Source organism: Dendrobium catenatum, unplaced genomic scaffold (assembly GCF_001605985.2).
Source record: "Dendrobium catenatum unplaced genomic scaffold, ASM160598v2 fragScaff_scaffold_556, whole genome shotgun sequence".
Lineage (NCBI taxonomy): Eukaryota > Viridiplantae > Streptophyta > Magnoliopsida > Asparagales > Orchidaceae > Dendrobium > Dendrobium catenatum.
In genome coordinates, this window is record NW_021319018.1 from 122,952 (window position 1) to 143,131 (window position 20,180).

At 35.5% G+C, this 20,180-nt stretch overlaps 1 protein-coding gene across 2 annotated transcripts in view; it reads left to right on the top strand.

The window, feature by feature from the left end:
* Positions 1 to 20,180, top strand: part of LOC110111196 (serine/threonine-protein kinase EDR1-like) — a 48,721-nt gene that overhangs the window by 27,940 nt on the left and 601 nt on the right. Inside the window, exons 10-13 of one of the 2 annotated variants that reach the window (XR_003700687.1) lie at positions 1,995 to 2,040; positions 3,998 to 4,066; positions 4,184 to 4,233; positions 19,925 to 19,954. Coding sequence is in view for 1 of the 2 variants with exons in the window: in XM_020842959.2 (XP_020698618.1) it covers positions 3,998 to 4,066; positions 4,184 to 4,233; positions 19,925 to 20,101 (296 nt within the window). In the remaining variant the exon portion in view is untranslated. Of the gene's footprint in view, positions 1 to 1,994; positions 2,041 to 3,997; positions 4,067 to 4,183; positions 4,234 to 19,924; positions 20,102 to 20,180 lie in introns of those variants that run through there. The other variant, XM_020842959.2, reaches the window with a different exon arrangement.

Consider the following 20,180-nt stretch of genomic DNA (forward strand, 5'->3'; position numbering starts at 1 on the left):
TTGTCAAGATTGGCTTTAGCTTCTAACTGCCTAATCCTAAGATAAATATAGTTATAGTAAATTAATCAATGCATGCATGTTGCTTTTGAATATGAACTAGCCAATACCTTGTGCAAATACTACAACAACAACAACATGAAGCCTTTATGAAAGCATAAATATCATATAAAAAGTGATTAGAAGGGTTAAATCAATAACTTTTATTGCAAAAGAAAAGTGATGTAAATATAAATAAATGGGTACTTTAAAAATCATTCAACTTTATTTTACTTTATAATTTGGCCATGAGTCAAATGATAACTATGGGCTCCAAAAATTCGGCCCCAGCCTCCGCTCGCTTTTCTTTATTCGGCGAGGGAGTTTTAACGGAATAAGTTCCGAGGTAAATTTTGGAAGGCAGATGGGTTTGTAGATAAGACACTACCCAGAGATTTCGCCCTCATTTTGTGAGGACTTTATGATCTGAGTTCTTATTACCTTTTAATTTATCACTTGTATTTTATGTAACTTTATCACCGTATTATTGGTAATTTTCATGAGCAATTATCAAAATGTCATGAAAATTGAAAATATAATATTTTCTTTTTTTTCTTTTTAATATCATCATCCAAATTGTAAAGTAAAATAAGGTTTAAATTTCAAGAACTTAAACCTAGATAAAATCACTTATACACTCGTATAAAATCACTTATACACTAGTATAAAATCACCTGCCTAGATACTTTTCCTTGGATTTTTTTGTGCAGAATAATCAAAGCCTCAATAGTGATTGTAGATGTCACATCATCAACTCTTATTCATCTGGATGACCTTTGGTCAACATCGTGTGTGCAAATCAGTCGAACTTCTTTCGACATAGGAATCTGAAGGTTTTAAAAGTCTTAGCATTCTCCTTTGATTGGAGTCTGAAAATTCAGAGTACAAAGGATGCCACAAAATTGCAAATATTATAGGGAGTACCTCAAATATAAAGAGAAAAGTTCTAGGGAATCATTGACTAATAGTATTCAAGAATTTTTACAGAAAGAAGTACTTTGAAGTAAATTTTAAAAAATTTTATGAGACATTCTCTACCAAATATTTCATCTAATTTCGATGAGTAGATAAATCACAAAGTTTAGAAGTTTAGAAATAAAAAGGACAGATATTATAGGATTGTTTATGAAATTTTAACCTTATCAAACAACTATATTGTCGAATGAAAATTCAGGGCAGTCAGAAAAGTATTTATTTATGTTCATAAAAAATTTCAAAAATTTTAAATAAATGGCTACAACAACAACATCAAGCCTTTATCCCACTACGTGGGGTTAGCTACATGAATCTTTTTTCTCCATTGTGTCCTGTTAAGAGTCAAATTCTCATTTAAATCTAAAAAAGAAAGGTCATTTATAATATTTTATAACCAAGTCTTTTTAGATCTATCTTTATCTTTCTTAACATAAGCCGAATCTAATATATCTACTTTCTTAATATTTCCTTACCGTGTCATCGGAAGGCCTCCGTTTTATGTGACCAAATCATCTAAAGGCGACTCTCTCTAAAAAGAATGCAATTTCGGCATAGATGGATAGATCACAAAAATTCATTGAAGGAAAAAGGATTGAAATTTCGGCATCATAATATTAAAACAAAATTTGAAAAAAAAGATAATATAATAAAAGTAATTAATATGTTCTTTTTGTAGAAACACAGTCATATAGATCATTCAACTCAAAATTTTCAGACCAAAATTTTGAGTATACATACAAAATCAAGTAAGAATTTTTTTGAAAATAAACAAAACAGAGTGATGAATAAAAATACAGGCATTTTTTTGAGGAATATTCCTTGTCGATATCTCAACATTGTTGCATCGAGAAAGATCACTCATAATTGGAACTAGTTGTGGGTAATGATCAACTCTTTTTAGAAAGAAATCACTAGAATTCTGCTAAAGCAAAATGCAATTTTTATGTTTTACTCACAACTTCGCTTGTTGGTGCTCTTGGTAGAAAAGCACTGGAGACTGCAAGGGGGAATGCAATCCGCCCATACAAGGTAGTGGTTAACCTCTAAGAGATGGAATCATAACCTATAAAAAGAGAATTAGGTGTGAGATTTCCCTTCACCCATGGGCGTGGTTATAGTTTTTTTTTTTTTTGGCAAAAGGGAAAAGATGAGTTACATTTTTCTTTGAAAATTCTGAGAAAATTTTGGATTTTCTTGCAATTTTTTTTTTTGCTGTTAAAACCATATACTTAATGATAAAAATATTTTTAATTTTTTCTTAAAAAATGGACTATTATTATAGCAGCTCGCACGAGTGTATGGGCCCAACTGCACACGCACCTACGTGCATGCTAGTGGTGGTAGCGGATCGACTGGCCAACATGATCCATCCTAGTTCAATTTTAGGCTCGATTATGCTTATTCTGTCATTTTTTGATGTTTTGATGTCAATTTGACTTTTTTTGGAACCTGAAGATGCCTCTTAAATCAAACTAATTTGGAGTATTGAAGGCAACATTTTTTAACAATATTTTGCTCCAATTGATGTGTTGACTTCAACATAAGTTGAAATATTAATTTTGGAGAATTTATTTGGTTTGCAGCCCCAAGTGAAGGTCCATGTTGATGTTCAGGGAATGGTCGTGTCTTGTAATTTTTCCAAAATTGTACTTTCTTGCTAATGGATTTTTTCAAATAAATAGATATTTTCGATGGTTTTCATCTGAAATTAAGGGGACAAATGATTTATCTCAAAAAAGTTCACTTGATTGACACAAATCTTGATGCGCTATTTGAATTGAAAATATAATTAAATTTAGAATTATTTGAATTTGATTTCGGCAAACTTATAGTCAAACTGAGCATATTGACAAGATGAATCTAACCACATCAAAAGTTATCTGATTCGAGTCCATTTGATCCTAAATCAAGCATTTGAAGTTGAAATTTTTAAGCATTGATTGAAGGATCAAATGATGTCCAAATTTTGCATGCTTATAGTTAAATCGAGTGATTCCTTTAGACAAATCCAATAAGCCTAAGTTCACTAAATTCTAAAGTTATTAAGACACTTAAATGATGTATGAACAATTATGATTTAAGGAGTCAATATGAGCTATCCGATGGAATGTTATGAAAATGTGGTCGAAAATACCAAAATGCTACTCTCAAAATATTATAAATAGGCTTTTATTCTATGAATAGAGAGGACCTAGACTAGATCTTGGAGATCTAAAAAACTTCTACTTGGTGTTTGACATTTGATGATCCCTACTATTGTCTGACTACTTTGTATGTTCGCCATCATCTTATACGACCATCATCATCTGGTTACCATCTTACATCCTATATATATATACAGGCTACTTTTCTCGTCGTCAACTCCTGAAAACAGAAGGGCAATATGGTTAACTAAAAATTTGGCTTGCAACTAACCCATGATTGAATTTACCTAAACAGAAGGGAAAAATGGTCTGACTAAAAAGTTGCCATCCTACTTTATGTTTATAATAAAGATTATTCCTTCATTGGCCATTTGTTGAAAATGGACAACTATCCCTGAGTGAGTTATTAACATTACCAGAAAGCTTTCCGATTCCACTACTTTCATTTCTGTTTTGTTGGTTGTTTTTTTATCCCAATTCTAGCATAATCATTTTTCAAGCATTTGTTAATGAGAGATTAATTAATTGTATGTAGGTGCATGTTTATATCACCGTTACCATATTTGCATAGCAGTGTGAATCAGTATGTGTATTTTTGCTACTCATATATTTTTGGGGTAACCATGGCGGAATTTGGTGAGATGAGGTGGGGTCATAGCAACCTTTACCTTTATGCTTTTTCAGATCTCTTTTAAATGGTATTGGTTTTGCATAACAAATAATTAAATGAGAACTTGAAGGTTTTGCTTGAAACTTATTTCGACAACTGTGTTTTTGTTCCTGTTTTTCTACTTCTAGTGCTCTGTTTGTTTATGGTGGTTTTCTGATCCAACTCGGTGCAGGTTTGTGATTTTGGTCTCTCCCGGCTGAAGCATAATACATTTTTGTCTTCCAAATCTACTGCTGGAACGGTGAGTACCCTTACAAACTGCAAATTCTTTGTTCATTGTTATGAAGGGTAAGCTAGGCGGTCATTGTTAAATTTTAATTATCCGCTATGTAATAACAGTTTTTTCTTTTCCTGTCAGCCGGAGTGGATGGCACCAGAGGTCCTACGTAATGAACCATCCAATGAAAAGTACGTTCAGCTTCCTAAATTCTGATTCATGTAGTTGCCTGTTTCTTGCTTGAATACGAAGCACTATTCTGCCTATTTTTTGTTATAAATTATCTATTAATATGCATAAATGCTTTATTTGTTAAACCTATCCAGATTTGTGAAGTAGATGCTTTTTGATGATTAAGAGCGAAGGGTGGATATTTTTTTTTTTTTACGTAGTTAGAAAATAGCTTCAGGTGGATGAGTGGCTTTACTCTTAGAGATAGGATATGAAATGAGCATATACGTGAAAAGGTTGGAGTAGCTCCAGCGGAAGATAAGATTAGAGAGAGTCACCTTAGATGGTTTGGTCACATTAAACGGAGGCCTTCTGATGACCCGGTTAGGAAAGTTGAGGTATTAGATTTGACTTATGTTAAGAAATGTAAAGGTAGGCCTAAAAAGACTTGGTTAGAAAATATTAGAAATGATCTTTCTTTATTAGATTTAAACGAGAATTTGACTTTTAATAAGACACAATGGAGAAAAAGGATTCATATAGCCGACCCTACATAGTGGGACAAAGGCTTGATATTGTTGTTGTTGTAGTAGTAGTAGTTAGAAAATAGCTTCAAGGGTAGTGTTATTTTGTGTGAGTCCATAAACTCTTAAAAAAGTGTAGTAGACGCATAGAGCCTTTTCTTTTAAAATGAGCAAGTAGGAGGTAGTATAAAATACTTAGAAATCAAAATTGCTTGCTGGAAAAATAATCTTTGCAGTACCAACTTTAATTTGGAAAAGCGTGAAAAGTGATGGGCTGTACTAAGGGTTGGCAATGCTATATTATTTCATCATTATCATCATTCTTATTCTAATTATTTGGGATTTACATCAGAATACTCATTTTTTCATTTAGTTTTATTGTGTGATGTTTGTGATACTAAATCTATTAATTACAAATTATTTTGAATAACTATCCATGTAATTTAAGGTTTATCATTTTTTCCTTCTTTTTCCCTTGACATTAATTTTATCAACTTGCCTAACAGATTTAATTTTTATCCTTCATTGAGCATGTCTAGATTATAAGGCCTATTTTTTGTTATCTTTTCTTTAATAAATGTCACTCTATCCTTTTCTCCAAAACACATTCATTAAGTTATCCATGCCAATTTTGCAAAACATTCATTTTATCATTCTCATTTATGCCACATTCAACTTAGATATCAACAAATTTTTTATAGCCCACCATTAGGATCCATACACGATCCTTGCTTAATTGCGGCATTATCAAAATTTATATTAAAGTCTCTGTAAAGTTCTCTTATCATACAAAACTCTTGATGCAATTCTCCATTTTAATTATCCATCATTAACTCTTGAAGTTATATATTCATTTATTTTTTATTGAAAAAAGAAACAAAATGATCCCTTGACTCTTTAGGAATGACTAAAATAGTCACCAACTATATTAAAGTATCATTTTGGTCTCTCAAATTTTTAAAAAGGAATCAAAATAGTCCCATGATGAGACTATTAGAGAAATGATTATTTGATTTGTGAAGGAATAAACATAAAATTTATTTGAAATAACGAACATTTACTTTTATTCGGGCTTGTTTAATAGCTTTGCTTGCTTTTCCTTATGGATTCCAAGTTTTAAAGAAGTATTGGAACATTTGGAACTCATCCCAAGTTATAGAAAAAGAAGAGATATAATCATAATTCATTGAGATTGCATTTGTATCTAATATTAAAGCACAAAAGAGAATATTAAATTCTTCGATGTACTCAAGATTCTTAGAATAATGAATATACACATGCTATTGGAACACAAATAAGCATAATAAACTTCCCATCTATTCATGATTCTTGAGAAATAACATCACTTACTAATTATTAATGCAAGCATCTTGTATGTCTTTGATAATGAATGATGCATTCAACACATGATCTGTTAAAATATAAGTGGATCATCATATATCACTATTTTTTTATTGCCATTGAAACTAAAAAGAAAATTTGACTAAGACACAAGACATTCTATACTTATCAAATAATTTCATCACTAGATATTAATACTCGCAAATTTTTTCAAACAACACGTATACACTATTTGTTGAACAAAAAATATTGTAAACTTCATGTATATCTCTAATGGCAAGCTATGCATTCAATACAAAAAACTAAACTGTAAGAGAACATAAAAAACTCCATCTATTTCATGTATATTTCAAGAAACCTTGTTGATTCCTCCTTTCTTGATCTCAAGAAAAGAGAGATCCCAAATTTCATTTACTCAACCTGATTGAGCGAAAAATTAAGTATTAGAGAATCCAAAATATCATCTCAACTTCTAAAGAACAATGACTATATATCAAAAATGAAGGAGATATAGCAACAGTTTAAATAGGGTTCATTGCCCGAGGGGAGGTCCACGTTTACATCCAGGAAGTGGTCACTCGTAATTAACCGGAAATCGTAATTTTGCATTGGAACACTTTGAAATGCTCTGACATGTATTTTCGGACTCTGCAAGCTTCGATGCCCGAAAATAGAGGGAAAATTGATGCATCATCAACAAATTATCTTGATCGGGCACAAATCTCAAGGCAAAGGTGAATCATAAACTTATGAAATAATTTCGAGACCATCCAAACTCCAATTTTAGCAAACTTATAGTCAAAATGAACATCTCGAAAAGACGAATCAAAGACACCAAATTTGATCCAATCGGAGCCCAAATGAGTTCAAATTAAGGTCGCAAAGCACATTTGGTTAAGGTCACAAAGCACATTTGGAAGCTTCAAAGCATAAGTTGGATAACCAAATGATTTCAAAATGTGACATGCTTATAGTCGAATTAAGCGGCTTGATGAGACGAATCAACGAGCCCAAGATCGCAAATTTTGACCTCATTAAGACACTAAAATGCATGATAAATAGTCTATAATCAAGGGAATCAATATCGGCCATCAATTCAAAACACTCCCAACCTACCCTTGATCTTCTCACTATTTACTAGCCATGTCACTTAAAAAAAAAAACTATAAATAGACACCCCATTTTTCACAAAAGAAAAAAGAAAAGAGAGAATGAGAAGGAAGATGAAGAAAAAAAAGAAATCTAAGATCTCTCTTGCCACCAAGCTCCTCCTCGACTACCGTCGGGCCACCAATCGTCGCCGGACTACTGCTCGTCCACCGACTGTAGCCGGACTTCCGCCCAACCACCGATCAAAGTTTCACTTCCGCCCGGCCCCTGACCGACACCGGACTTCTGCTCGGCCACTGACCAACGCCGGACTTCCGCTTGGCCACCGATCGTTGCAAGACCTTCGCCTGGCCATCGACCGTCGCCGGACTTCCGCCCGGCCATCGACCAACATCGGACTTTCGCCCGACCACCTACTGATGCCAGACTTCAGCCCGGCCACTAACTGACATCAAACTTCCACCTAACTCTCTGTACTATTTTAATTTTACCGTCTTCGATTTACTGGACGGATTAAGCTTTGCAATTCATCCAAATACTAGTGGAATCATTTGAACTAGGCCAGGCCTCATGGTTTTTTCCCCTTTTTGGAATTTCCATGTTAAAAATATTGGTATTTATCTTTTCGATTTGTGTACTGGATATTCATGAAACGCTAAGATGAAAAACACCCTCACTCTACTGCTGCGTATATTCTAGCATGCAACAACAATAATCCTTAGTTTTCTTAAATTTTTGTGAAAGCAAAATAAACGAGATGAAAATCCAACCGATTTTTTTTAAAAAACTTATTATTAAAACAAGATCATAATATATTTCCCAACATTCCTTAAGATTAAAGTTAACGAGGTTAATAATCATTCCAAGAGAACTTTTCTTCTTTCTCTACATCTCTTTTGCTCAAAAATAAGAAGAAAAAGAGTGCAGCCACTTAAGGAAGAGGAAGCCCTTTGATGCTATAAGAGAGGAAAAGTTTAGAGATAACACCTCTTTCATTTTTCAAAAAAAAATTGCAAGCAAGGGGCTTTCTTCTCTTGTTTTTGCCTCCATCCAGCATGAACAAAAACACTTCTCTCCTTGGCTCAAACGAAAAATGAAACCCATGCCCAAGCAGCTGCCCTCTTCGTTTCCTTGCTGGTTGGAATGAATAAAAAACTCACAGCCCTCTTTACCCCTTGTAAAACCTAATAACTCTATAGGAAATGAAAGACCATCAAGCCCCCATCCAAACCATTCCAAAGGCTCAAATTAATTGCTTGATTTGAGAGTTATTGAGGGCCGAAATTTGAAATAATTTTAAATCTTGTTTAAATTTAATTTAAATGAATTTGAGTAGATTTATTTTTAATCTTTTTTCTTATTATACAAATATATTTTTTTAGAATTTATTCTTCTATATTTAGTTTTATATTTTATGTTTTAATTTTGTAGATTTTATTTATCATACATGTTTATTTTAATTTATATATTTTATGTTTTAATTTTGTAGATTTTATTTATTATACATGTTTATTTTAAGTTATATATTTTATGTTTTAATTTTGTAGATTTTATTTATTATACATGTTTATTTTAAGTTATATATATATGTGTGTGTGTGTGTGTCTATATATGTTTAATGAACATTCCTTTAGATTTTAAGTTTATTATTATTAGTAGAGTTATCAAAAATAAAATAAAATTATCTCTCTTCGACACACATCAATTGGTGTTCGATTTGGTCAACAATTGGTTATTTCTTTGGACAACCAACTAGAAAGTGAGGCTCGCTACTCATAAAAAAATTAGATGATGTTGCTCATGTTGTGTCATAACCCAACCCGAGAAGCCCACTAATGGGATAGGTCCTATCGTGTTGGCTTGCAACAGACAAATACCAAGTCTAGTTTTGAAAAATTTCCAATTTTCTTCTAATATAAATTTTGACTTATGTTGAGAAAGGTAGGGATAGACCTAAAAAGACTTGGTTAGAAAATATTAGAAATGACCTTTCTTTATTAGATCTAAATGAGAATTTGACTTTTAATAGGACCTAATGGAGAAAAAAAATTCATGTAGCCGACCCCACATAGTGGGATAAAGGCTTGATGTTGTTGTTATTGTTGTATAAATGTTAATACAAACAAAGATTACAAAGATGCTAACAATGTCCAATACATTGAAAATAAATTCATCCACAAGGTCTCTTTCATTTTATCATCAAAATGTATATACATTGGTTATACTACAGTACATGAATACAAACAATAGAGTACTGAGCATAATGTAATAAAAGCTAGCCATAACTATACAAAAATCAAAACATAAAAATACTTAGAAAGACTTAAGTTAGATTCCTAAAACAACCACTCATTCGGATCCTTCCCTTTCCCAAACCTTGAAAACATAATGCAAAATAATGGTGAGCTAAAACAGTTCAACATGCCACATTTCAACTAATCTAAATTCTCAAATCATTTCGTTTATTAAACATTCACTAAGTATTAAAAGCGCGACTGAGTAGAAAACTAAATGTAGTTATCAGAACTTTAGGTAAAATACACAAGCATTTCATATATCCCTCCCAACTGATAGAATTTAATAAATTTGACCCTTATGCCTCGCAACAGGCAAAGTTAAATAACTCTGAACCAGAACAAAACTTCCTTCTCCCCTTTCGGATCTCTATTGAATCACCCATTACACCTAATTAAACACATATTTCAATGCATTACAGTGATTGATGCATAAAAAATATATAGAATTTGCCAAAATGCTCTAATGATAAACAATATAAAACCTTACTAAGTAAAAATGCACATTTTTAGAAAATAATCAAATTATTAGATATCGTGTAGAACATTGTTTTAAGACTTTAATTGTAATACACTATTAATCAGAGTTCGTATTATTTTATATTCAATAAAAACATTATAAATTCCAAAAATTTTAGTATAAAATTTTTTAGAAAATATTCAAAATGTTCATAATCCCGATCTCTATAACATATAGAATATTAGGCGGTGAAAGTTTTACCAGTACAAAGTTATTCTTATTTTTCTGTAACAGAATTATAAATTTAATAAAAAAATTTAGGAAAGCTTTGTAGGTTTAAAAAATGAGATAGACAATACGTGGCCTAGCTCGTATGGACAATATTCAAAACTAGGCCGACATCAAATAACGGGCCGAAGCAGCTCAAATCATCTTCTTTCCCTCTCAAAATCCCTCTCTTGATTGGCTGCGAAACAAACAGATGAAATGGGATAGTTAAAAAAGATATTTAAGAGTAAAAAAATTGGCCTAGTGGTGGGGCACCCGAAAACACAGCGTCAGGGTGCAATTCTTTTTTTCAAATTCCAGATAGCACAATGCCCTGATGCTAGAAAATATAGCGTCTGGGCGCTCCGGGGAAAAATTCAATGCCACAGATCATTCTCAGATCATGCAAAAGAACTCAAACACAAACATTTAATAGATTACCTTCCTTCTAATCGGGTCAGACCGATTTGAAGAATACTCTAAATCTCGAGGTGTCACATGTTTAGTCTCTTATCATCACTCTAGGTACTGGCTACATATGTCTAATGTAAGTAGTAGCGTGTATGAAACTATACTTATCGCTTATTGGGAAGATCACGAAAGGATTTTCAACCTAACTATGCGAGATCAGAAAGCCTGACTACAAATCTGACATGCTATGGACCATAAATTACATGAAATTTCACCTAAGTTTAAAAGTTATGTCATTTAATCTTTATGCAATGCAAAATGCTAAATAGTCTAATTGATGAGGAAGAGAATGGATCCTACAATCTTTACCTCTGGACAAAGTGACCCAACATGCACATAAGGATGATTATGTAGGTCATGATTGCAATATTAGCCTAGTATACATATAGGCATGTCTAGGAGTTGTTAATAAATTTATAAATTGATTGATGTTTGCTGGCTATTCCTATATTTAAGGGTACATAGCCTACGTTGATGTATCATATGTGACATTTGGCCATTTGTAGCTTGATATGCTCTTTCGGTCTTTCGGATATGCATGACTAGTGCTTATCTTTAAAATATTTGATAAAAAAATTAGCCTGAGTGGCTGAGGAATTCAAAGCTTTTTTTTTTAATTCCTTTTTAGTTTTGGATAGAAAATTTTATCTTTTCATCTTATGTAAATGTTCATAAATCATAATATACTTGACATTATAGAAATTTATTGAAAAAATAATTAATTCTTTATGTAATACTAAGAAATCAATTAAAAAGAAACATACACTAAATTGGAAGGAAGATATCAATAAACATTCTAGATCATCACTTGCTTGAGTATTTATCTTAACACTTCATGAGGTGTAAGGCTTGTTTTGATTGCTTGTAATGATTGAAGACAAAGGATCATGTTAGGGTGAGACGGCGGGTCATCTTGGGCTTAGGTAAGATGATCGGAGGTGGTGATAGAGAAGCCAAATGGTACCTAACGAGTTGAGTTTTCTCTAAACTTCAAATGTAGGCAACAAGGCCCTCCTCAAAGTCACTTATAGGAAACTCTAGGGTATTTCAATGGCTGACAACCCTCGTTACTTCCGAAGGATGTGAGAAGAGGGAGAGTTGTCAAGTTGAGTATGGTGGCGACTTAGGAGAGACTGAAATGTTCACACTCTGAGAGAATAAAGGGGGAGAGGCGTGATGACCATATCTATCTTAGTGATGTGCTCAGGGAAGTCCTTTTGGGTTCTAGCTCCAACACCATGTGCTTGATGTAGTCAGGCAGCTCTTAAGGGCAATGGTTATTGCGTTCTTTCTTTCTCAATAAGAATGGAAGGAGACTAGAGGGGAGGTGTTATTCCTCATTCTATTTTAAGTTCTCAAACCATTAAAAAGAGTTAGACAGTGGACTTTATAACCCCAAATTTGGTGGAGGATTTCTCAAGCTGCATCCTGTGTAGGATAGTTTCCAAAAAATGAGAAGCATGAAGAGAAAAGGACAAGATCCATTCATCGATTCACCCCTTTTTTTGGAGAGCATGCTCGGAAAACCAAAACATTAAGGGTTAAATGATTACATTGGCTCTTATGCATTGATTATAGGCGAGGATCTTAAGTTGGCTTGGCTTGCATGTGTGAAGGAATATTGGTCGGTGTTGACCCGCATGCTCAAAACACGCGAAAGGTGCAAAATTGACGATTTAAGCGATGCGTGTGTTGGCGCAACGCTTCACTTGAAGGGTCAAATGACCTCTGATCGCCAAACAGACTGCGTCGCTACAATCATAGCATCAAACTCACCTAAGAGGGAGCCTCTCGCAGACGAATCAGACGAAAACGATCAAAATAGGTGACAAGTACCCAAAATCGGCACGCAATGCTGCCCAAACGACGTCCGATCGAAAAACGGACTTCGTCGTTGCGTTTGGAACATCAACAATATTTAAAATCAACTATAAATTTACCCAAAGAAACTCGTCCAGGGAAATTGACATGCAAAATGAGGAAATCGGCGTGCAAAACGAGGGGACAAAGTGCAAATCAAGACAACGACATGCAAGTCAAAATCAAAATGAAATTCCACCTCATTTTCCTCTGTTATTTTAATATTGTTATTGTTATTTGATACGTCATGTAAAAATTATCTTGATGGGGCACGAATCTCAAGGCAAAAATCAAGTTGGAAACTTCAAAAATTAAATCCGGGAGCACATGAACTCCGATTTCAGCAAACTTACAGTCAAACTGAGCGTCTCGGAAATACGAACCCAACGACACCAAATTTAACTCAATCTGAGCCCAAATGAGTCCAAATCAAGGACCCAAAGCACTGTTGGAAGGTTCGAACCACAATTTGAGTTACCAAACGGTCTCCAATTTTGGCGAGCTTATAGTCGAATCGAACGGCTCGACGAGACGAATCCAACGAGCCTAAGATCGCCGGATTCCGACATCACTAAGGCCTTCAAATGGCTGACGAATGGTGTATGATGAAAGGATTCAATATCAGCCGTCCATTCAACCACTCCCTATTCGTCCCTGATCTCACACCTATTTATAAGCCATGTCACTCCAGAAAAACTATAAATAGAGCCCTCATTCTTCACAAGAGGGGGGAAGTGAAGAGAGAGAAGAAGAAGGGAAGAAGAAGAGAAAGGGGAAAAGGAGAATCCTCTCCTCCTCGACCACCGCCGGAGCTCTTCCCGCCGCCTGAATACGCCGGAACTCTGCCGGATATTCGGGAGAACGCCAGAATTCTGCCCAACTTCCATGGGATGCGGAAATTCTTCTCAATTAAAGACAGAGTTCCCTCCTGATGCCGAAACTCCGCCCAAGTGATGCCGGAGTTCTCCTCGTCCACCAACAGACGTCGGACTTCTACCCGACACCTGACCTTCACTCTTCGCCAAGTTTTTACCAGATGCCGGACTTCTACAAGTTATCAGACTTTCGCTGGACGTATATCCGAATATGGATTTCGTTCCATTGTTGGACTTCTACCTGATGCCGTTCTTCTGACCTTCATCGTCAGACACAGTCCTTCCAGCCTCCTTCGCAAGGCAACTGTCTTTCTGACCTCCGTCGCCAGCCGACTACGGTCCTCCTGACTTATATCGCCCGCCGACTACAGTCTTTCCGACCTCTGTCGCCTGCCGACTACGGTCCTCCTGACTTACGTCGCCCGCCGACTACAGTCCTTCTGACCTCCGTCGCCAGCCGATTATGGTCCTCCTGACTTACGTCGTCCACCGACTACAAGCCGTCCGACCTCCGTCGTCCGCCGACTACGGTCCTCCCGACCAAACGAACATGTATATAGTGATTCTTTGTATTCATATCATGTAATGTACTCTATAAAATGTACATCAAGCTAAGGCCTTCTCTCAAGGAAGGGCCTCATTTGTAATCGACTACAATATTAGTGGATTCATTCTTACTGGGCTAGGCCCCGTGGTTTTTCCCCTTTTTCAGGGGTTTTCCACGTAAAAATCTTGGTGTCTCATAAATGTTAGACCCTCTCTCTTTTCTGATTGCGTGTCGGATTTTCGTACAACGCTAAGACGATAAACTTTATATTTCTCTGCCGCCGCGAATACTCCTGGACGCAACATTATTAATTATTATGAAAAAAATTAGTTAATCAATCAAATTACCTCAGCTCTGTCAAAATCCCGCTGAAACCTCAGATGGTTGCTTCACGTCTCTTCCCGTAAATCCCGCGACTTCAGCTTGCCTCAATCGCCCACCTTTGCCTTACTGTCAAAACGAAACTAAACAAGGCTTTGCGGGTTTTTCGTCGGTCTTCTACACGCACCAACCTCCATGATTAATCCTGTAAGCTTCCATCTCTCGTGCCAATCCACTGTATGCCAGCCCCCTCTGTCCCCTGCATTTCGTTGACTACACATGAGTCTTCACTCATATCTACTTGCTTCAACACTTTCTTCCTCCTTCAAATAATCCAATCGAACTTACCAAATATGTCCATCTCCTTTTCACCTTGCCAGAGCCGATCCCCTCAACTCATTCTGTCCCTCAATCCCGTTAACTTTCGAATACCCTTCGAATCCGATCCTTCCTCCCATCAGCATGCGAACAAGATCTGATTCATCCTTGGTTTCATCCGACCCAAGCACACAGCACCAGGCTCCTTACAGCCCATCCTCAACCATTGCAGTCGTTCTCCCTACAAGCCGCGCAGCCACTATAGCCTCGATCGGACCCTGTTCCGATCCCATCTGCCTCACGCAGATAGGCCAAATCCCGCACCAGGAGCTTGAACCAATCCTTTTCGGTCCTCACCCAATGCTGACCCCTATTTGCAAACAAGTTCCGATCAAATTCTGCTTGATTTGGCCCCGCACACATCACCAGCCCAGTTCACCTTCTTATCTTCAGATCCATACCTGATCCACAACCATAGCCCCCTCTACTTTCTAGCTTCAAGCCAAACTTTTTTTTACGCATAACAACGATAGTAGCCCTACTTTCTATATTAACTCACTCAAAATCCCCTCCTAACCCACTAAACTAAATTCCTACAGCAAATCACCTTCATCTTCTCTCTAACAGAGAGATTATTATTATTATTATTGTCTAAAAAAGGAGAAAAAAGAGAAAATAAAAAAAGGAAAGGGAAAAAAAGAGGAAAAGAGGGAAGTTTTTTGTGTTTTGTGATCGTCGTCACTGTCGCCTCGATCTTCATGCCTTCGACACCGACACCGCCGACCTCCTATTGCCAAGGTATAATGCCCCTTAAACTCAAAAAGTCTCAACTCTGCTTTTGGCTCTTGCGGCGCAGGCGCACCGGTGGACCACCTTACATGCTCTCATAGCGTGGTGGGAAGGAACTTGGTGCGACGTTTGCAGCGAGGCAGATAGGCTTTTAAGCACTCTCATAGCATGACGAGGACAATCTTAAGTACTTGTGTATGAGTTACAGTGCTTGCTCGAAAAGAATTCAAGTCTTTTACACAGGTACCTCGAAGACCTCTACTCGCTCTCGTATCATGGTGGGATTGAAAACTACGGCCGCGGTGTCACTTGACACTACGCGCTCTCGCAGCTTGATCGGGATGACCCAGCTCCCGAAATTTCTCCTAAATGGAGAGATGCCAGGAGGCTACCAAAATTCAAAGGATAGAGGACTTGAACTTATACAAAATGATAGAAGACTGAACTTGCAAACTTAAATGAACAAAGGGGACTTGAACTTCAACGGACAGTAGGAAACATAACCTAAAATGATGAACAGGGAACAGTACTTTAATTTGACAAACACACAATCACATTAATACAAATGTTAATTAAAGAACTGGATCATACAAATGAACAAAAATGAACGAGCAATGACTTGTGATGGGTTAGGGAAAATTCTTGCATCTCATTTGCAAGTAATAATTAATATGAATATATAATTGATTGCAAACAATGTTCCAAAACCTTTAATTTATATATGGGAAACATGAAGCTTGCAAAGCATGCATTAACCTACCTTTCCCACGAACACTAAAATACATGCAAGCAAATGCAAGAGTTTACCTGTAACGCCCCAGAATCAAATTTGGAACTTGGAAGAATAGTTTATTTATCATTTTAAGAATATAGTAGAGATTTTATTATTCATCAATATAAACAATAACCAGTGAAAACAACTAAAATCATATACATCAAGATATTTTACTATTTATTCACCTAAAATATCATTTATACGAGCAAGGAGATCACTTTAATCACTATTCTATCATAAGTTCATGACTACAAAAGAAAAATGAATATACAAAATAAAATTTAAAGAAAACTTGAGGATCTCTGATAATCTCACTCTAACTAATCATGATCCTTTTCCCAACCTGAAATCATTCAATTCACATAATGAATTTAAAAGCCCAGCAGTAAACCAAAACTCACTAAAGCTTTCAATGTAAGGATTAATGAATCAATATGATATGCTCAATCTAATATATTCAATAGCATTCAATTTAATTAATGATCAAATATTATCAGTAAGACTCTAAATGATCAATAAAAAAAACAAGGAATCATTATAATGAATCTAAAAATCAATAATTTGTATAAAATTCAATAAATCAGTGAAATAATGATGCAGAAATCATTCATATATTTCTAAAAGAAATGATCTTATCTATTCATATGCATTTTCTATTTATGTTTTATCAATGCATCTAATATTGTCAATGATATTAATGTATCTATTAATGTCAACAGAGCTATTAATATATGCATGCAAAAATGTATGATTTAGTAAGGCAAGACATCCATCTTGAATGTGGTATTTTCAACATCTTTTATCCTAACTGATTCCCAGGTGGTCATCAGTCATATTAAGTATCACTCATCCAATTAATCAATTATCATATTCAATTAATCAATTATCATTACATGTGGTTTCATTAAATCAATAAAGAGTCGTCACTCTCTACTCATCTGCGTAATCGGTAATCTGTTACAGGTTACAACCGAGATAACACCATAATCTATCTTTAAAGGAAAGCCCGTCAGCCCACCCTTCTACGGAGGGTATTATGTTTTAACAACTAATCCATTTTATAGTATTAACAACCAATCTTTCTTGCTTATGCAAATGCCACAATAAAAATGCAGTAGGAAATAATCAATTCTATTCAATATATAAAAATCTATATAATAATCAAAATTATTAAAAAGAAAAATGAGATTTAAATAACTTACAACGAATAGAAGAAATCTCTGAACAAAATTTATGGATGAAAAGCACTGATGAACATTCTATCTCTTCTCTCTCTTTTCTTCGATAAGGCTTGGTGTTGAAATTCAGAATTTTCATTAAAAAATCATTTACAAAAATTCGGATTATTACATTAACGATCATCGTGTATAAGGAAATGGATGAGAAATGCAACAATTCACCAATCAGCAGGTAGGGAGGTATTGGCGATGAATGCAACTCACCTGACAATCATCACTAATTTGCAGATGAACACAGATTCGCTTGCAAACCATAACCCTGACAGCTGCCCTATGAATGCACTCAAAGAGACTATTAAGAATATAATGACATGTTTATGAGCGAAGCATGAGAGTTACACAATAAATGGTGCAATCCCCCTACAATCAACATTAATCTGTATATGAACACAAACTAATCTGCAAATGTACACAGAGCAACGTGCAATGAATGCTGCTTACCCTTACAGTCAACAATAAGTAACTATCTAGCAAATACGTTAATCCACAACAAGCAATGGTAGTTAATACAAACAAATGCAAGTATTTACGGGTAGCAATAAAAAATTTGTATCAAGTGCAGCTTGCCCACAGATAATAACAGAAGGCTTATAGTGCATACAACGGTCCCACTTACGAGCAATGATAGTGGACTTAATGCAAATATGATGAATCCTCTACATGCATGAGTAAGAGGATAACAACGAATACTACACACTAGTGCGAAGAAGTAACAAACTTGTGGTAAATGCAGACATCTACAAGACACTACAAGAAATGTGTCGTATGTGCAGCAGTCTGCATACAACGGCTAGTGACCTCTAGACACCCATTGAAAACCTGCAAGCAGATTTAATAAAACTTGCAATGCACGATAACTTGCATGTAAGAAGCCACGGGCGACCCATAGCGCAGTGCTACGACCTGCCTACGAGCAATATACACGTCGAATGCAGTTCACTTGCATGCAATAGTGGGCAACATTTGAATGACTGTTGACGACGTATTACCCACGAGCAAATTAAATAAAACTCTCCGACGCTACAATTCACTTGTAAGCAGAAGCAAAGAATCTGTATTGAAAGCTGTGAATTTGTAGTAGAAGCTGCAGGCCACTGGTGAGTTAAAGCAGTAAATTTATAGAACCAGATTATCATGCCAGATAAATTAGGCTCGCTTGCAAATAATAGATGGAAGACTAACAAAGACATCAAATTATCATGCCAGACTGTTGGAACCAGATTATCGATCAGACTATTATTTTATACATTCATATTAGGCCTTCAAGGTCTATAACAAGGCCTTCAAGGTCTTTGTTATACATTCACTAATAAAGACATCAAACCGACAATGAATCCAATCCTCTATCGGCAAGTAGACCGAGTTTACAAGGTTCAACTGATAAAGTAAAATTGCCCATAAGTACCTTGATGATGGCCGTGTTGACTGAAAATCTCAACCGAAGGGAAAATGCCTCCCAAATGCCCATAAAAATCCAAGATTTCAAAAATCACCCTAAAATCAAGATATTTAAAATAAAATAAATCACAAATGCTTAAAGCAAAATCCATCCACCTCCGCAAAAGTTTGTCGAAGTGGACAAATTTGAAAATCACTTCAGCTTACAAAGAGCGAACATCACTATGATTCATTCTCAATCCGCATATTGCCGGTTGGACATGACACGTGTCCTCTAACCTGTATTTTCTCCATCAAATGACACCACAGGTAAACGGTTATGACCGGGACCCTCTGACTATATGATTTTGCCGCCAAATGGCACCATTAAATTACTGCCATTGTCAGAGTTCGTATGTTCTTAAGGAAAGTTTTAAATGTAAAAAAAAAAAAAAATAAAGGAGTTAAACTTGGGCTTCATCGTGGGCTCTTACACTTGTGTTTTTGTTTGCTTGGGCTTAGGCATTTTCTTTTATTTTTAGACCTTCAGTTTAATGATGTCATGTATTGGAGGTCATTCATTCAATTTTGAAATTTCATTTGCTATTTTAAAAATTCATATTCTTCTATTTTATGATTTTTCCTGAATGTGAGATCCTATTTTACATTTTCAAACATTGGAAGCAAGGTGCTAACAAAGGTAAACTAGGGATCTTCATCCAAATCTAATTTGATTCAAGATATTCGTGGATGGTGGATTGAACACCCTTTTCAAGCTTATGTGGTGCCTTTTGAAATTCGTCCCACATCATCATTCACGCTTTAACCCTCATTTGAGATGGGTGACCAAGTTGTAGGTGATATAATCTATGCTTTATACATGCATTAATAAGAGAAACTGGACTATTTTCATTGGTAATGTTAAGATCAAACTCTATAGAGTTTAAATAACCAAGACCCTATGAGGAACCCACTCTAATGAGCAAAATGACAATATCGAGATCAAAGCATAGGAAACCTAGCTACTGCTCCAAGCTCACCCTCTTAGTTTTATGAAAACTGTTTTGTCCATATTTCACTGAAAAATTTCGTAAAAACAACCTGCAATATTGCCTCTCAATAATCCTGATTTAATTATACGCAGATGTGATGTCTATAGTTTCGGAGTCATATTATGGGAGCTTGCAACGCTCCGAATGCCCTGGAAAGGGATGAATCCAATGCAGGTTGTAGGTGCAGTCGGGTTCCAAGAACGGCGACTTGAGATTCCCAAGGAAGTTGACCCCCTCGTTGCAAGGATTATCTGGGAGTGTTGGCAAACGTAGGTGGATCACATGCCATTTGGTTACTGTGAACCCAACCATATTGACTTTCTCACCTGTGTTGTTCTTTTGTTTCTT